Consider the following 19,446-nt stretch of genomic DNA (forward strand, 5'->3'; position numbering starts at 1 on the left):
GGCTAAAGGCCTGAGAATTTGAGGGCCCATTGATGCAAGTCCCAGAGTCCAAAAGCTGGAGAATCTGGACTTCTGATGGCCAAGGCCAGGAGAAGAGTGTCCCAGCTCCAGGAGAGAGGAAGCAAATTCACCTTTCTGCTCCCTTTTTGTCTATCCAGGCCCCCAGCTGATTGGATGGTGCCTATCCACATTGAGGGCTGAACTTCCCCACTCAGTCAACCGACTCACACACCAGTCTCTTCTGGAAACACCCTCACAGACTTACCCAGAAGTAGTGCTTTGCCAGTTCTCTAACTATCCCTTTATCCAGTCAAGTTGAAACCTAAAATTACCCATCACACTGTTACCTTGGACATCAGGAGTAGCTTTCTGGAGAAGCCTCTGTCAAAGCCAGTTTCTAATGGCTAAGTTACCCAGGGACTTATAAAGGCCCTTTATAATGCAAACTTGACCATTTGGTGGAGTTGCTTTTGATGTTACCAGTAACATCTAATGTCCAAATCCAAATAACATATTATTACTAAACAGTCTTCATTTCCTCATGATTTTTGACAATTTTGACTTGCTTCTCTTTCTTAAACTCTTCTTTTAGCCTCCATAATAGTCTTCTGTTTTGCTTCCTGCCCCTTTGTTCATTTTGGGCTCCTTTGCTTGCCTTCCTTGAACAACTAAGCCAGAAGCAATTTTCCCTCACTTAAAGATCACTTATAAGATACATACTTTATGCCAGGCACTTATGTATGTGTCTGTTTGATCATAGAAATGGTTCTGTTAGCTTAGTTTTATTAGCATTGTTTTATAGTTAAGGAGACTGAGATTCAGAGAGGTCAAGTAACTTGCCCATAATGACAAGTTTAGAAGCGTTAGAGCTTTGAATTGAAATCTTTCAGACTCCAAAGACATTTAATCTACTCTGTCACTCTGTCTATGTTTTGTCCACCTGTTAATTTGATTTTAGGAATACAGATTGTCGTATATAATTCTGGTCCATTTCCTCCTGAAAACCAGTTACTGGCATTTCCATGAATATACAAAACTCTGTAAAATTGTTTTTTCTATAAGAGAAGCCTACAGACCTCTCTTAGGTGATGAAGAGGCTTAGAATTGAATATCAAATTTGGCTTGCCACTTAAAACAGAATGGAGTCTCAAGTTGCAAGTAGGGTTGTTTGTTAAACCTGAAACACAAAACAAGATAAAGGGAGGATATAACCACCAAATAGAAAACTTTTGACTCTGTACATTTTGAGAAAGCCCCGAAGATGTATTTGATCTATTATACAATTCAGGTTTACATTAATGATGGTAATTTACCTAGAAAGATTTCACACCTGATAATAGTAGTTGACTCTCTAGGGAGATGAGAGACACTCAGTTTTCCCCTACTCTTTTGTACTGTGTGAATTTTTACCACATGTGTATATTATCTATTCAAGTTAACCAATAAACATATTTTTCTAAATAAGAGAAAGGTATCTAGGTAGTCCTTAAGGGATCCATTATTTATTATCCCCATTTTTAATCCAACCATCTTGCTAAACTCTCTTATTAATTTTAATTATTCATTTCTACGTTCCTTGGATTTTTTATGCACACAATTAATTCATCCACAAATAATTAAAGTTTAGTGTCTGCTTTTCCAGTACTTATACCTTTATATCTTTATTCATTTGCCTTATTTTGATGGCCAGAACATCTAATGTAATGTTAAATAAAAGTAATGGTATCTGGCATCGTTGACTTGTTCCTCACCAAAGGGAAAGCTTTTAAAGATGTTATCATTAAGTATGTCTGCTGTAAGAGTTTTGTAGATACATACCCTTACAAAGAAGTTTCCTTCAGTTCTCAATGTGCTGAGAGTTCTTACCATAAATGAATGCTAAAGTATATTACTGCTTTTTTGTACCTATTTAACATGATATAATATTTTTCTTTCAAATATTGATCTAGTAGGTGAAGTTTTTTTTTAACCTAATATTAAACCAACTTTACATTCGCTGGAATAAGCCCAACTTGGTCAAGATTTATTCTCCTTATATATTGTTAAAATCAACTTGCTACTATTTTGTTTAGGATTTTTTCATTTGTCTTTATGAATAACATTGGCCTATAATCTTTTCCTTTTTTGCATTGTCCATGTCAGGTTTTGATTTCATGGGTATATTAACTTCATAAAGCAAATTAAGGAGTTCTTTCCTCCTTTGATGTGGAAAAATTTGTGTAATACGGAATTATTTCTTTCTTGAATATTGGCTGAACTCATAGATGAAGTCATGTAAGCCTGAGGTAGAAATATTTTTGACTGTCGATTTATGAATTTAATACCTGTAGGATGATTCTTGCTTTCTATTTCTTCTTGATTAGTTGGGTAAGTTTTTATAGGAATTTTTCCACTTGGCTTAAATATTAAAATTTATTAACATAAAGTCTTTTCAGTTTCTTTTTTCTATAACATTATTTATTCTCATTCTGAGGGAAGTCATCAATTTAACGTAATGCTTAACATTTGGAGAAATAAATTTTAAAGAAGGGTTATATTCTGATTTTGTTTAATAGTTATCTTCTGGTTAATAAAAGGAGGAGAAATGTAGGGTGGAAATGCTTATCATAGTAAATAGCAAGGTTTATATATAAAACCATCTTTATGTTGAACGGGGAGAGAGGAATGACAAAAATATTTACCTTTCTTTTTGATAATTCAGTGCCTTATTTTGGGGGAAATATTTAGCTTCATAGCTGAAATGGCTTTGATATTATACTGAATGGTTACAGAGATCTCATAAATATAGTAGTGATAAGGGGTTTATATATTATGTTGGGAAATCAGAAAATATTTAAATCATGAATAATGACTTAATTGTTAAAGACCAATATTGAATTTAAAGTTAACTTATAAAATACATATTTGTTCTTGTGTGTTTGTTCCCAGCTTTTTAAAATTGATATTATTGAAATATAATTTACATAAATATAAACTACATACATTTTAAGAGTATTCAGTGAATTTTTACAAGTGTATACATCAGTATAACTACTACCTTAATTCAGTTATAACAACATTTTCATCACCCAAAAAGTTACCTTGTGTCACTTTGTAATCAGTCCCCTCCCTTCTCCACTACAAGCTACTACTAATCCACTTTATGTCATCATAAGTTAAGTTTTGCTTATTCTAGGATTTCATATAACAGGAATGATACAGTATGTAATTTTTTGCACCTGGCTCCTTTTATTTAGCATGATATTTTGAAATGCTTGTGTTATTGCCTGTATCTGTAGTTCCTTCTTATTAGTAATCCATTTTATAACTATGCAACAAATTTTGTATCTATTCACCAATCTTTAATATTGCACTTGTTTCCAGTTTTGAACTATTTTTAATAAAGCCGCTGTAAACATTCATAAATAAGTGTTTATGTGACTATATACCATCATTTCTTTTGGATAAATACCTAGGAGTGGCATTATGAGATTGTAGAGTAGTTGTAAGTTTAGCCTTATAAGAAACTGTCAAACATTTTTCCATAGTTGTTGTATTACATTCATTTGTCACTTAACAATGGGGATACGTTTTGAGAAATGCCATTAGGTAATTTGATTTCATCATTGCACAAACATCATAGAGTGTACTTCCCAAACCTGGATGGTATAGCCTAGTACATACCTTACCTATGTGGTATAGCCTGTTGCTCCTAGGCTACAAATTTGTACAGCATGTTACTACACTGAATAGTGTAGGCAGTTGTAACACAATGGGATTTGTGTATCTAAACACAGAAAAGCTATAGTAAAAACACAATATAAAAGGTAAAAAATGGTACACCTGCCTAGGGCATTACCATGAATGGAGCTTGGCGGAGTAGAAGCTGCTCTCGGTGAGTCAGGGAGTGAGTGGTGAGTGAACGTGAAGACCCAGACATTATTGTACATTACTGTAGACTTTATCAACACTGTATACCTAAGCTACACTAATTTATTTTAAAATGTTTTCTTTCTTCAATAATAAATTAACTATAGTTTACTGTAACTTTTTACTTTATAATTTTAATTTTTTTCACTTTTTGACTCTTTTGTAATAACTTTTAGCTTAAAACACAAACACATTGTACAGCTGTACAGATTTTTCCTTATTCTGTAAGCTTTCTTCCATTTTTAAATGTATTTATTTATTTTTACTTTTTAAACATTTTTTGTTAAGCTCATCAACATCACTGTCTTCTACATCTTGTCCCATCGGAATGTCTTCAGGGACAATAACACACATAGAGCTGTCATCTCCTATGGTAACAATGCTTTCTTCTGGAGTATCTCCTGAAGGACCTGCCTGAGCCTATTTTACAGTAACTTTTTTTGTTAATAAGTAGAAGGAGTATAATCTAAATTAATGATTAAGAAGTACAGTACAATAATCTTATTGGACCACCATCATATATGTGACCCATCGTTGACCAAAATGTCATTGTGCAGTGCATGACTATATTTTGCACTCCTGCCAGCATCCTAAAATCATTTGTTACATATTTTTGCCAACACTTGATATTGTCACTTTAAGAAAAAGATTTAGTTGTTCTAGTAAGTGTGGATGGTATTTTAAAATTTTTGATGAAGTCCAATTTATCAGGGTTTTTTTTTCCTTTATTGTACATGTTTTTTGCATCCTAAAAAATAGTTGCCAACCCAAACTCTGATTTTTTTTCTTGAAGTTTTATTGTTTCAGCTTTTACATTTATGTCTTAGATCTATTTAGAATTAATTTTGGGAATGGTATGATAGAAGGATTGAAGTTTACTTTTTTCTGTATATACAGTTGTTTTAGCACACATATGGTTGTTTCACATACCTGCAGTTGTTTCAACAGCATTTGTAAAAATTACTCTATTTTTTTTTTTAACTTGCCAAGTTGTTTTGAAATTCAATTGATTATGGATGGATCTGTTTCTGGAATTTATTTTCTGTGCCTTTGATTTATATGTCTATCTAATAATACTACACTGTATTGATTCCTAATGCTTTTATTAACAGTAGAACTTTAAATCATGTTGTGTAAGTCCCTAGTTTTATTTTTTCTTTTTCAAAATTATTTTAACTATTATAATGTCTTTGCTTTTTCATTTAAATTTTTGAATCACTTTGCCAGTTTCTACTAGAAAAGTTTGTATGATTTTAATTGGAATTGCATTGAGCCTGTAGATAATGTAAGAAGAATTGGCATTGTGACACTATTGAGTCTCTGGTCTATGAACATGGTATAACTGTCAATTTATTTAGGTATTCTTTAACATCTCTAAGCATTGTTTGGTAATTTTTAGTATGTAGGCCGTGTGTGTGTGTGTGTGTGTGTGTGTGTGTGTGTGTGTGTGTGGTTTGTCTCTAAATGATTCATGCTTTTTATGGTACTATAAATGGTATTTTTTAAATTCTATTTGCTTATCATTTATTGTTAGTTTATGGAAGTGAACTGATTTTGGTATAATTGACTTTGTGTCTGACAATCTTGCTGAAGACAGTTTATTTATTCTAGTGGCTTATTTTTAAGGTACATTAGGATTTTCCACATAGGCCATCATCTCTTTTGCAAATGAAGACAGTTTTCTTTTTTCAGATCCATATGCTTTTTCCTTTTCTTGACTGTCGCACTGGGTTGTACCTCTAATACAGTGTTGAATACAAATGGTGAGAGAAAGCATGTTCACCTTGTTCCTAGTCTGAGAGAGAAAGGGTTCAGTATTTCACCACTAAGTATGATGTTAGTTGTAAGTTTTTCATAGGTATTCCTTATCACCTTGAAGAAGTTCCTTTCTATTCTTAGTTTGCTGAAGGGATGATGAATGCTCTCAAGTGCATTTTCTGTGTTGTGATTACATTACTTTTTCTTTTTTTTTTTTTTTTTTGAGGCAGGGTCTCACTCCTGTCACCCAGGCGAGAGCACAGTGACACAATCACAGCTCACTACAGCCTTCCCAGGCTCAGGTGATTCTCCCACCTCAACCTTCTGGGTAGCTGGGACTACAGGTGCATGCCACCACACCCATCTAATTTTTTTGTGTTTTTGATAGAGGGGGTTTCGCCATATTGCCCAGGCTGGTCTCACACTCCTGGACTCAAGCAGTCCACCTGCCTTAGCTTCCCAGAGTGCTATCACAGGCATGAGCCACCCTACCTGGCCTTTTCTATTCTCTTTACATAGTGAATTATATATATATTTTTTTAATGTTGAAAACCAATTTTAATATCTGGATGAATTCCATTTAGACATGATGCATTATTCTTTTTGTATATGACTGAATTATCTTTACTTGTATTTTGTTAAGGTTTTTTACATCTGTTTATAAAAGTAGTTGGTAATTTTATTTGTTTTTATAATGTCTTTCTCTGGTTTTGTTTGATTTACAAGCTGAGTTTGGAAATGTTCCTTAGTCTTCATTTTTAACAACTTTTTCTTTCTTCTGTCATAATTGGGAATTTGTATCTTTCATAGAATTTGTTCATTTCATTACCTGTCAGTTTTATTGACATACAATTGTTCATGTTTATTTTCTAATTATTCTTTTAATATCTATAGAATATCTAGTGATATCCCGTAATTTATTACTGATATCGTTAACTTACATTTTCTTTTTGTTAAGGCGTATCAATTTTATTGATTTTTTTCAATGAATTAACTTTTCATTTTAATACTTTTTTACCTTTTTCTGGTTTTATTTTGATTTCTGCTCTTCATGACTGTCATTCTTGTACTTACGTCATGTGTAACTTGCTCTTTTCCTAGCTTCTTAAGGTGCAAGTTACTATATCATTAATGTTCAACCTTCCTGCTTTACTAATAAGTATTGGAAGCTATAACTTTCTAGGCATTGTTTTAGGTGCATTACACAAATTTTGATATGTTGCATTTTTATTATCTTTTAGTTCAAAATGGTTTCTCATTTCCATCCCTGGGTTATTTGGGAGTATATTTTTAAATTTGCAAATACTTGTGGATTTTTCCAGATTTCTTTTTGTTATTCTTTTCTACTTTAGTTCTGTTTCTTCAGAGAACATACTTGTATGATTTTAGCCCTTTAAATTTACTGTGATTTGTTTTATGGTCTGACACATCTTTGTTGGGGACTAGTACGCATGCATTTGAAAAGAATGTGTATTCTGTCATTTAAATAAAACTTTCTGTAAATGTCAGTTAGTTCAGTTTGGTTTTTATGCTATTGTTTAAGTCTTTTATATGGTTATTGATTTTCTCTCTACTTAGTCTTTGAATTATTGAAAGGTGACTGTTAAAAGTTCCAAACATGAGTCAATTTATTCTATTTAGTTTTGTCAGTTTTGGCTTTGTTTTAGATATATATGTATATAGGAGTTTTTTTTTTATATATATAAGTTGACCCTTATTTAATTATGAAATACCTGTCTTTATCGCTGGTCAAATTTCTTGTCCTGAAGTCTACTTTTTCTGATATAGCCATTCCAGCTTTCTTATGATTAATGTTTGCGTGGTGTATCTTATCTGTATTTTTGTTTAAAGTGTTTCCTTTTTTTATTTTTTTAAGACAGGGTCTCACTTTGTTGCTCAAGCTGATCTCAAACCCCTAGTCTCAAGCAATCCTCCCAAAGTGCTGGAATTACAGGCATGAGCCACCGCGCCCAGCCTAAAGTGTATTTCTTAGGGACAGCATAGAGTTGAATCTTGCTGTTTTATCCAGTCTTATAATCTCTGCCTTTTAATTATAATATTTAGACCCCTTATACTTAATTATCAATACAGTTGGTTTTATGTCTGTCATATTTTTTGTCTTCTCTAAGTTCCTATGTTCCTCATTTCCTTTCTTTTTTTTGAGTATTTTTATAATACTTTTTCTCCTTTACTAGCTTATTAGGTATATACTGTTTCTTGTATTTTTTAATGGTTTCTCTAAAGTTTATAATATGTTTAACTTTTTACAGTCTGTCTTCAGATTATATGATACCACTTTATAATGGAAGAATCTTATAACATTATACTTCTATTTTCCCCTTTTATTATTTGTGCTTTTGTTGTCATGTATATTTACTTGTGTTTGTGTTATAATCACCTTAAAGCTCTGTTATTATTTTTCCTTAAAATAGGAAATTATCTTTTAAAGAAACTTAAAAACAAGAAATCAAATATCTTTTATATTTATCTACCTAGTCACCATTTCTCACAATATTCATCCCTTATTTATTTATTGAGACAGAGTCTTGCTTTGTTTCCCAAGCTGGAGTGCAGTGGTGCAACCATAGCTCACTGCAGCCTCAAACTGCTGGGCTCAAGAGATCCTCCCGCTTCGGCCTCCGGAGTAGCTGGGACTAGAGGCATGCATGCATCACCATGCCTGGTTAATGTTTTTTTTTATTTTTAGTAGCAACAAGGTATTACTCTGTTGCCCAGACTGGTCTCAAACTCCTGACCTCAGATGATCCTTCTACCTCAGCCTCCCAAAGTGCTGGCATTGCAGGTGTGAGCTACCATGCCCACCTTATCCCTTCTTTAGATCAGAGTTTTCATGTAGTATAATATTCCTTCAGTCTGAAGAACTTCCTTTAACAATTTCTTACAGCGCAGGTCTGTTTGTGAAAAATTATCTCAGCTTTATTTTATCTGAAAATATCTTTATTTTGACTTTAATTTTGTGTGTCTCAATGGATGGCTTTCTTGTTTATCATCTTTTTTTTTTTTTTTTTTTTGAGATGAAATCTTGCTCTTGTCGCCCAGGATGGAGTGCAATGGTGCCATCTTGGCTCACTGCAACCTCTGCCTCGCAGGTTCAAGCAATTCTCCCACCTCAGCCTCCAGAGTAGCTGGGATTACAGGCGCCTGCCACCACGCCCAGCTAATTTTTGTATTTTTAGTAGAGATGGGGTTTCACCATGTTGGCCAGGCCGCTCTCAAACTCCTGACCTCAGGCGATCCGCCTGCCATGGCCTCCCAAAGTGCTGGGATTACAGGCATGAGCCACTGCGCCTGGCCTCTTGTTTATCATCTTAAAGATGCTGTCCTATTGTCTTCTGGCTTGCATTCTTGCTGATGGGAAATTGGTGATCTTTCTCTTTATGTAATGTGTCTTTGTTTCTTTGGCATTTCTACAGATTTTCTCTGTTTCTTGTCTTCAGCAGTGTAACTGTGGTGTGCCTTGATGTGGTGTTGTGCTTCTTTCCGCCAGAAATTGTTAAGCTTCTTAGATTTGTGGGTTTATAGTTTACAAATTTGAAACATTTTAGTCTTACGTTTTCATATATTTTTTTCTCTTCCTTCTTTGGGACTCCAATTATACATTTATTAGGTTGCATATTGTCCAATAGGTCACTGAGATGCTAATCTCTTTTTCCTCTCATGCTTTTTTCCTGTCTGCTTCAGTTGTAATTTTGGAGGTGTTACCAAATTTTTTGATGTTTTATTCTTCACTTGTCTCATCTGTTGATATGTCCATCTCCTTACCTGCTTTGTGGTCCAGAAATTGCCTCTCAGTAGAAAACCAGGGTGATTATAGGACTCACTTCATTTGTTTCTTTTCTCTCAAAGATCACAGTCCTGTACTGCCTGTGGTCCAGTGGTATCTTACATATTTTTTTCAGTTTTCTAGTTGTATATGGTAGGAAAACAAATTTAGTCTGTTCACTCTGTTATGGCCAAAAATGGAAGTTTTTTTTTTATATATATATATTCACGTATCTTATATTTAAATACATTGTATATACTTATACCTATACTAAAATTAATTTACATTTAAAATCAGTTACATCTATCTCTATGAATAAATCCACCAGTTGCTGAGTGAATAACTGTTCATTTCTCAACTTGTCAGGATTTTATTTTATTATATTTTATATATTTATTTATTTATTTTTGAGATGGAGTTTTGCTCTTGTTGGCCGGGCTGTAGTGCAGTGGCGTGATCTTGGCTCACCATAGCCTCCACCTCCCGGGTTCAGGCGATTCTCCTGTCTCAGCCTCCCAAGTAGCTGGGATTACAGGCATGTGCCACCACGCCCGGCTAATTTTTTTTGTATTTTTAGTAGAGACGGGGTTTCTCCATGTTGGTCAGGCTGGTCTCAAACTCCCGACCTCAGGTGATCCGCCTGCCTTGGCCTCCCAAAGTGCTGGGATTACAGGTGTGACCCACAGCGCCATCCAGAATTTTAATATATTGTCTATAATGACCCTTTTTAAGCAAGTCAATAAAGATAAAACTATTTTAGTAGATGCAGGTTTTCTTCACTAGCCTACGTGTGCTACTAAAAATGTTTTGGTATAAGTTAGTGTAGCATCACTGACTTAAGCAAGTTGGTGCATGTTTATATGTCTTCTGTTTTTATAAAAGACTTGCTAATTTTTCTGTTGTCTTTTCTTAGTCTCTTCATAGTCAGAAAAAAATATTGGGTATTTTATTAGCTTAGCCTTGAGGAGAGTTCTGCAGTAAAACTGCCGGTTTCCAAAAAAGAGGGAGAAAATAATAAGAATTACTGACTCGCACTTTTATTTTATTTAGCAAGTAAAAAATAACCTGTTGAGCTAGAACTTATTTATAGTAGGCCCTAGCAGACCACAGCTACAACTAGGAATTACCAGTCATCCAAAATACAATCAAGAATCATTAAAAACTTACATTAATAACTTTGTACATACCACTTCCACATCTCTATGCTAGAAGTAAAATATCTGGTTTTATTTTTCTGTTGCATGCAAAAAAAAAATAATTTATCTTAAGCCAATATCTAGCTATCTGATAGTTTAATTCTAAATAACTTTTTTGTAATCATACTACCTTTGGGGAGAGAGGATGTACTGAGATATGAAGCCATTATTTTTCTTTCATTAAATTTCAGTCCTAAAAGACCATTCAAACTGGCATTCAATTCGTATGTTGACTTTTTTTTTTAACACATAAAGTATTTATCTGTTTCTGCAGGAAATAGTGTTAAGAGTTAACCCTTGGATAGCATCTAATATGACATCATATATTAATGCCATAGTAATCCTGAGGTTACAATAAGACAGTGTTTATTCATGTTGGATAGTTATCAGATGTCCTTCTTGGGTTTAGAGTGGTAATTGTACATATTTTAAACTCCTCTTGTGTGGTAATCCAACTAGATTATCTTATTTATATTGGGACTAATTTTTCATACTGTAAGATAATATACTACAATTTTCCTAGTTTTGCTCCCATCAGAAGTCAGAAGTTTTAATTATGTAATTTATAATCCCTGTAACTGCCAGAAGTAGACTCCCTGCTTATCCCCAAGTGAATCCTCATCTTCACCAGGTCTCTGCATTCCTTCTCTATATTAAAAGGTGACTAGACCCAAAATGGCAGAAGGAGATGGAGCTTTCGGCTTTAAATTTTTCATTGTCTTGTCATTATTTGTTCTCATAGCAAAGGGAGCAGTTCATGATGGCTGCAGCATTTAGTGGTGGTGGCTCTTGGCAGTAGCTTTCTTGCAGACCAGAGTCTGTCCCCTCCTTGAATGGCAACTAGGTTGATCAGTGAGATTTTCAACTGCTTTTCTGGATGATGTTTACAGGAGAATTATTTCTGGGTCACCAGTGGCAGTTCTGATACCATACAACTTGTTTAAAATTCCTGCTAGAAAGAAATCCATATTGCACCACACAGTACCTCTTTCTGCTGTTTTCTGAGGCCAGCATAGAAATGCTGTCTCTTAACCAACTCAGGGTAAGTTATTATATTCCTAAAGGACATCCAGAACCTACTCCAACCACTTTCTACATTCAGGTCACTAAAAGAGTAAATAAATCCCAAATTCATCTTCCTTTCCCCGCACCCCAACCCCCCACCCCGAATATGGAAGTGTTGATTCTGTATACCTCAAGTCCCAGAAATAGCCCATAATATTCCAAAGTTAATTCTAATAGTGAGTATTGTATTACCCATGTTCCTTTTTTTTTTTTTTTTTTTTTTTTGAGACAGAGCCTTGCTGGAGTCTCTCCAGCCAGGCTGGAGTGCAGTGGTGCAATCTTTGCTCACTGCAACCTCTGCCTCCCAGGTTCAAGCAATTCCCCTGCCTCAGCCTCCTGCCTAGCTGGCACTACAGGCACACGCCACCACGCCAAGCTAACTTTTTGTATTTTAGTAGAGACAGGATTACACCATATTAGCCAGGATGGTCTCGATCTTCTGACCTCATGATCTGCCCACCTCTGCCTCCCAAAGTGCTGGGATTACAGGTGTGAGCCACTGCGCCCAGCCCCCATGTTACTATTTTTAAGAACATTTGCTAATTTAAGGAAAATCCTCAGCTAGGAAAAGATCAACAATTCCCATGCCCACGTGTCTTTATTTCTTCTTGATACACCTATAATCTTTGATGCTGCTGACTAATTCCAAGGAGTATTCTGATTCCATTAAAAATTCTGGAATAGTGGAAGACATTATTATTTTCTTGTATGCCATTAGTAACAAGATGCACATTTCTGAAGAGCAGCTTTATTAGAAATGAAAGGGAAAATTTTAAAATGGAAATGTATGAGTTTGTAAAGTGCAACTTGCATATGTCAAAGAAACTAAAGTTTAACTCAGCTTAGCTGAAGTAACTTTTCTAACATACAAGCCAAGAGTTTTCTTTGTTCTTATTATTGCTTTGTCATGAAGCCTGAAGGATATTTAGGTAGATCCTATCCTACATTCAAATTAGACCACTTTATCTGTTTCTCATAGCTGTTATTTGGACTTCGTTTTTCTCTGTGCCACCTGGCCTGACCTCTATGGCATTTTAAGTCTGTTTACCACCTCTTAGCTGCCTACCATGGAAAGCAAAAGACTCCAACACATCCAAGTTCCAGAGCCCTTTAGATGCCCAGTTTCCTACAGGAGGCATGTCTCCATTCTTCCTACTTTCTGAGATTCTCTCTAGTAAACTCAGTCATGTCCATTTCTTTTCCCACTCTTCCTACTTTCCAGAGAAATGTTTTTTCCTTGGCTTAGAATAGAAAAATACTTCACCACATATATTCTCATCCAAGTAATTACCAAGGTTATTAAAAATGCATGTGCTGAATGATAGAATAATTAAAAAGAAAGATAGTCCTTTTTCCCAAATGAATATTCACATTTTCTTGTTTTCCTAATACCAAATGTCCATCCATAGAGATTTGTGCCAAGGATGTTGGCAGGTTTTACATCAATTACTGGTATTTTATGAGAGAAAATGAATGAAGAAGGAGTGTTCTGGGAAAGCGATTATTCACTTTGTTTTTCTCAACTTACTCTTTTTTTCATTTTATTTCAGTCTTTGTTTCTTTTGGCTTTTCTTCCATTGACAATCTTTTTCCCTTTTATTTTTGTTTACATTCAAAAGTGTCCTACTCTGCTTCTAACTTTATTCTTTTAATTAAAACTTACACTTCAAAATATGGGATCTTAAGTTTAAAATATAGTTAAAAACATGTTAAAATTGTCTCTTCGACTGGGCACAGTGGCTCATGCCTGTAATCCCAGCACTTTGGGAGGCCAAGGTGGGCAGATCACCTGAGGTTGGGAGTTCGAGACCAGCCTGACCAACATGGAGAATCCCCGTCTCTACTAAAAATACAAAAATTACCTGGGCTGGTGGCACGTGCCTGTAATCCCAGCTACTCGGGAGGCTGAGACAGGAGAATCGCTTGAACCCAGGAAGTGGAGGTTGTGGTGAGCCAAGATCGCGCCATTGCACTCCAGCCTGGGCAACAGAGCAAGACTCCGTCTCAAAAAAAAAAAATTGTATCTTCATATTAGATTCAATTGTCTTAGGAATTGAAGTGAAGAAAGAAGGATGAAGAGGAAATTATCTCTTGGATTGCTCTCCAGGAAATCCTTCTCTATACTTTAAAAGCTCTTGTTCTTTTCTAGGAGTCCAATGTGCTGATTGCTGCTAACAGTCAGGGTACAATTAAGGTAAGCTATTTACTATATCTCCATTTTAAACTCAGGCCCGTTTTTAGACTGAAACAGGATTATGGAAATACACCATTGTACTGAGCCTTAGAGATCATCCCAAATCATGGGTCTGTGTCTCCTTACAAATGGCTTGATTTAAGGGAAAAGAATAGGTAGCTTGCATCTGTGGAGAAGATGATAGTGCTTATTGAGGTTGTATGGATGCTGGATGGATTAATAGATGGTCAGTTTGAAAAACAGATAAAGACTAGTGAACATTCACTGTGGGCTAAGCACAGTTTAGCTTCTGTTATGCCAGTACAACTATCCCACAGGGCTTTCAGTAGATAGAGCCCAAAATACAGCAGGAGATGCAAGATATAGCAGAAGATGCTTAGACATCACCAGATTTAAACATATCTTGGTCTTATTTTATTCTCTTCCTTATGGTTCTCTTTCTTCTGTCCCCTAAGAAGTAGGTTTTTCCTCAGTTGTCAAAGGGGAAAAAAAGTTATTTTAGTGTTCAGTTGAAAATTGATAGATGTGATTCAAGGAAGCCTAGCCATAAAAAAAGGAAAGAAAATTGATTGATGCATATATAGCACTTGTACATGATACATTGGATAAATAAATCCTGAGATAAGCAGTGAACTTTCTAAACAAAACACCATTTTGGTGGAGTACGTGTTTCTGAGAGTACCTGTTTTTTCCACATATTCTCTGCTGATTTGGTAGAAATATTGAAAGTTTTTTTAACATAACGTGTGTGTTTCTCCTGCCACTTAGCATTAATTTTGCCATAGCTTCCTTAGACTCATCATAAGTGGAGAATAATCCATCAGCCAAGGCAGCAAATCCTAGCCTAAACATTCTACAGAGGTGAAATGAGCAAACTTAACGCAGAAGAACTGCACTAATTTACATGGTAGTCTCCTTTTTTAGGCAGCCAGTTTCTCTGTTTGAAAAGCCTCTTTAGAGAACCACTGAGAGCTTAAATGAAAACGAGGTTTTTTAACTGATCAGTGTTTGTTATGTTCTGGAAGCCTCAAGCAAGATGGTAGGAGGTCTTGGAATATCTGATTTAAGTGGCTTTCTATACTCTCTTAGTCTCTCTCTTACTCTCATGTCAAGTCATGAATTGAAAAGCTACACCTTACTCTTCAAAAAGTTTATCCTTTACACCAATTGGGATTGCCAGCATACCTACAAGAGCTCAAAACTACATAGGTTCTCATAGGATCCCACTGACAAATCTAAGATTTTGTTCAGCATCATTGACTTCTTATGTTAAGTAGCCTAGTTACCTAATATAAAGACAAAAGCATTATGGAAGCACGTATATTAGTCAAGCCTTAGATGAGCAGCAGGGGAAAGGTTGCACGTTTAAATATTTGCTACTTAGTGAGTGTTGTAGTGTCCATCTAATGTAATTCTTTTTGACAGTGTCTCATAACTATCCTCCTGTTCCGTGATCTTTCTTAGCCATTTGCTTCCTCTTAGTTTTAGCAGTATCACAACTTACTTTTTTATGACAGTATACTACTTTAATTCTAAAAATACAAAGTATCTGGACGCGAGATGATTGGCTAGAAATGGATGAAGCAGCAGGAAAGAGCAAGACTTTAGGTCCTGTAACCTTGATCATTATAAACAGTGTTTATTGATGAAAGAAGAAAACAGATTAAAATCCTAAACAAGGATACTTAAAACTTTCATAAGAATGTGGAAAGATTCCAACATATATTCCAAAAATGTATTTGTGCTATGCATTAGCCAATTTATTTTTCCATGTGTTTTATGTAGTTTACCTTGAAGGCTCCCAAGTTAACTGTGGAGATAGCTCATCTGAAAGAGTTCATGCAGCTGTTAAGCTGCAGGTCAAAAAGGATTAATGTCCAATCCATTCAAATTCTTTGGCATTTTCCCAGTTGGGAAACGTTTTTTAAATTTGCTTTTCTATTGGTAAATATAGTAAAGAGTCATTAAATTCCTTTTATATCTTAAATGATTTTATTAAATGGATCCTTTTTTCCCCCCAATTAGGTGCTAGAATTGGTATGAAGGGTTAACTCAAGTCAAATTGTACTTGATCCTGCTGAAATACATCTGCAGCTGACAATGAGAGAAGAAACAGAAAATGTCATGTGATGTCTCTCCCCAAAGTCATCATGGGTTTTGGATTTGTTTTGAATATTTTTTTCTTTTTTTCTTTTCCCTCCTTTATGACCTTTGGGACATTGGGAATACCCAGCCAACTCTCCACCATCAATGTAACTCCATGGACATTGCTGCTCTTGGTGGTGGTGTTATCTAATTTTTGTGATAGGGAAACAAATTCTTTTGAATAAAAATAAATAACAAAAAAAAATAAAAGTTTATTGAGCCACGGTTGAGCTCGGAAAGTTTTTGTCAAATGCAGCAAGAGATAACTCTTTTTAAGAAGTAGCATATGTGAACTATAATGTAACAGTGAATAATTTGTAAAGTTCGTATTTCCCAACCTCTTTGGGAATTACGCATATCAATGTAAACAAAATATAAAGTACATAGATTTCTGCCAGTGAATTTACTGTTTACGGTAGGTAGAAAGATTACTTTATAAAATTCTTTCTTCATTCTCTGACCAGATTTATATCATCAGCAAGTACCATGTTGTCCAGTCTCTCTGAATCTGGCTAAGATCTAAAATTTTGATCTATTGAGACCACATTTAAACAGAAAGAGAATGTTAGTCTCTGACAGCTAGCTCTGTCTTTGCCTTTGAAATGTTACATAAACATACCATAAGCCCTAAATGTATACCAAACCAACTAGTCCATTGCTTTTAGTACCATCCTAGGCTGAGTAATGTCTTGGAGCAGGAGTCAGCAAACTTTTTCTGTAAAGGGCCGGATATATTTTTGGTTTTGCAGGTTATATGGTCAGTGGCACAACTATTCAGTTCGGCCAGTATAGCAGGAAAGCAGCCACAGACACATGTGAACAAATGTGCATGGCTGGGAAGTAGGCAGAGGGTCAGATTTGGCCCACAGACTATAGTTCAACAGCCCTTAACTTAGAGGAAAAGGATTTAAAGCCCTGTTATCCAAATTTCTAAGCCATATGGTCACTTAGATTATCTAGTTGGTTTTTATAAATTATTTTCAAATTGTAAAAGGAAAGAAGACCAGCAAGTCAAGCAAAAGTAATGTAAAGAGTTGCTTTAAAAGTTATAAACAAGGCCAGGCGCGGTGGCTCACGCCTGTAATCCCAACACTTTGGGAGGCCGAGGCGGGCAGATCACGAGGTAGGAGATCGAGACCATCCTGGCTAACATGGTGAAACCCTGTCCTTACTAAAAATACAAAAAAAAAAAAAAAAATAGCCAGGCGTGGTGGCGGCACCTGTAGTCCCAGCTACTCGGGAGGGTGAGGCAGGAGAGTGGTGTGAACCTGGGAGGCAGAGCTTGCAGTGAGCCGAGATAATGCCATTGCACTCCAGCCTGGGCAACAGAGCAAGACTGTGTCTCAAAAAAAAAAAAAAAAAGTTATAAACATACTTATACACCACACATTTTATAAAAATAAACACTTGAATAATAATAATAATATAATAATAAACACTTGGTTGAATAAAGATAATGCACGATGAAGGTAATCAGAATATCCCAATGTATTCTTCCACTCAAGATTACTGAAACCTGTTACAGGTTCACATCTTCTTATCTGAAATACTTGGGGCCAAATGTATCATAGAACTTAGAAATTTTCAAGTATGGCCGGCACGGTGGCTCATGCCTGTTAATCCCAGTGCTTTGGGAGGCCAAGGCAGGTGGATCACTTGAGGTCAGGAGTTTGAGACCAGCCTGGCCAACATAGTGAAACCCCATCTCTACTAAATATACAAAAATTAGCCAGGCATGGTGGCGGGCGCCTGTAATCCCAGCTACTTGGGAGGCTGAGATGGGAGAATCACTTGTGCCCAGGAAGCAGAGGTTTCAGTGAGCCAAGATTGCACCACTGTACTCCAGCCTGGGCAACAAAGACTACACAAGTATTAGAAAACTAATAGAGTATATATACTGAATATTATGTAACAACCTCTAACAGAGTCTAGAGCAGTAGTCCCTAATCAAACACATTAATACTTCTGTAGCAGAATGCATAAATGTTCACATTACATGGGGTTAATTAACCAAAAACAGTTTTGTATCAGTGCAAGATCTGGTTTTACCACCAAACCAGTTCCTCAAAGTCAGGTGAATCTTTTTTTTTTTTTAGTTTTTTTAAGTTTTTTTTCATTTTCAGATCAAGAGCAGTGTATCTTGGTTCTGTGAGTTAAGACCTGATAAACTTTTAGACTCAATTCTGAGAGGAAAAGCTAGTATCATTCAAAAATTACAGGTCACCAACCAGAACAATATTAGTTGAACATTGTTTCCAAGATTAATAAAGGACCTTTTGCAAAGATGTAGAAAGAATATTCAAATATAGAAAATCCTCCAAATACGAAGCAGAGAGTTAATGCCTCCTGAATGCATTTAAGTAGAAGCATATTATTGTGCTTATTTTATTTGGTCTTTTTTAATGTTTATTTCTAACCGTCTACATTTGGGGGCCATTTAATTTCTATATGTTTGTAAGAATACAATAAGGTACATTTAGTTATCAAAGGAATTTCGTTTTTAAAGAAGGCAGTGCTTCAAGTTTTTTTCTAATTTTTTCTTATAAATACCATTTTTAAATTTGAGATCATCTCTGTGAGATGTCAAGATCAAACTAATATTACTGTTCCTTGCAAAAATAACATACTATTAAATAACTTAAAGGTAATATACATTTTAACACCAAAAAACTCCTCACTCAACGGTATGGCTTGTCAAAATGTTCCAATTTAATCTTTACTTAAGTGGACTTGTAGGGGTTTCTCAGACATTAAGATGGAACACTTTTTTTCTTTTTTAAATAGAGATGGGGTCTCTCTCTGTTGCCCGGGCTGATCTTGAACTCCTGTCCTCAAGGAGTCCTCCTGCCTCAGCCTCCCAAAGTGGTGGGATTACAGGTGCAAACCACCATGCCAGCCCAAGCTTGAAGAATTTTTTTTGAGACAGGTTCTCGCACTGTTACCTGGGCTGCAGTGCAGTGGTAACAGTCATACCTCCCTGCTCATAAACTCCTTGGGGCTCAAGCAGTCCTTCTGCCTTACCCTTCCAAGTACCTGAGACCACAATTTATTTTTGTAGAGACAGGGTCTCACTATGTTGCCTATGCTGGTCTGCAACTCCTTGGCCTCCGTAAGTACTGTACTTGCACCCAGCCAAGATTGGAGAATTTTATACAGTTCTTACAAGAAGACTGAACTATTAAATATCAAAAAACATATGGGACTGTGCTACAACTTCAGAAAGATTAGCCTGAACAATGAAGAGAGAAGTATAGGCTGAATTGAAAGAAATGGAGGAGCCTAGTACAATGAGCCTTCTAGAACATAACTGAGAATTTGAATTTGGTCATAAAAGCATTAAAGGGAGGGGCTAAAGGGGATGGTATAATCTGATTTATGGTGAATGGATAGATGGG

General features: G+C 35.5%; 1 protein-coding gene across 8 annotated transcripts in view; it reads left to right on the forward strand.

Annotated features, from left to right (window-relative positions):
* COP1 (COP1 E3 ubiquitin ligase) overlaps window positions 1-16,279 on the forward strand; it is a 277,806-nt gene extending 261,527 nt beyond the window's left edge. For all 8 annotated transcript variants that reach the window (XM_034941240.4, XM_034941236.3, XM_063598396.1 and 5 more), the window contains 2 exons: window positions 13,862-13,906; window positions 15,932-16,279. In XM_034941240.4, coding sequence (XP_034797131.1) covers window positions 13,862-13,906; window positions 15,932-15,949 — 63 coding nt within the window. In that variant the 3' untranslated portion in view covers window positions 15,950-16,279. The remainder of the gene's footprint in view (window positions 1-13,861; window positions 13,907-15,931) is intronic.
* Window positions 16,280-19,446: the final 3,167 nt, after the last annotated feature.

This window comes from Pan paniscus, chromosome 1 (assembly GCF_029289425.2).
Source record: "Pan paniscus chromosome 1, NHGRI_mPanPan1-v2.0_pri, whole genome shotgun sequence".
NCBI lineage: Eukaryota > Metazoa > Chordata > Mammalia > Primates > Hominidae > Pan > Pan paniscus.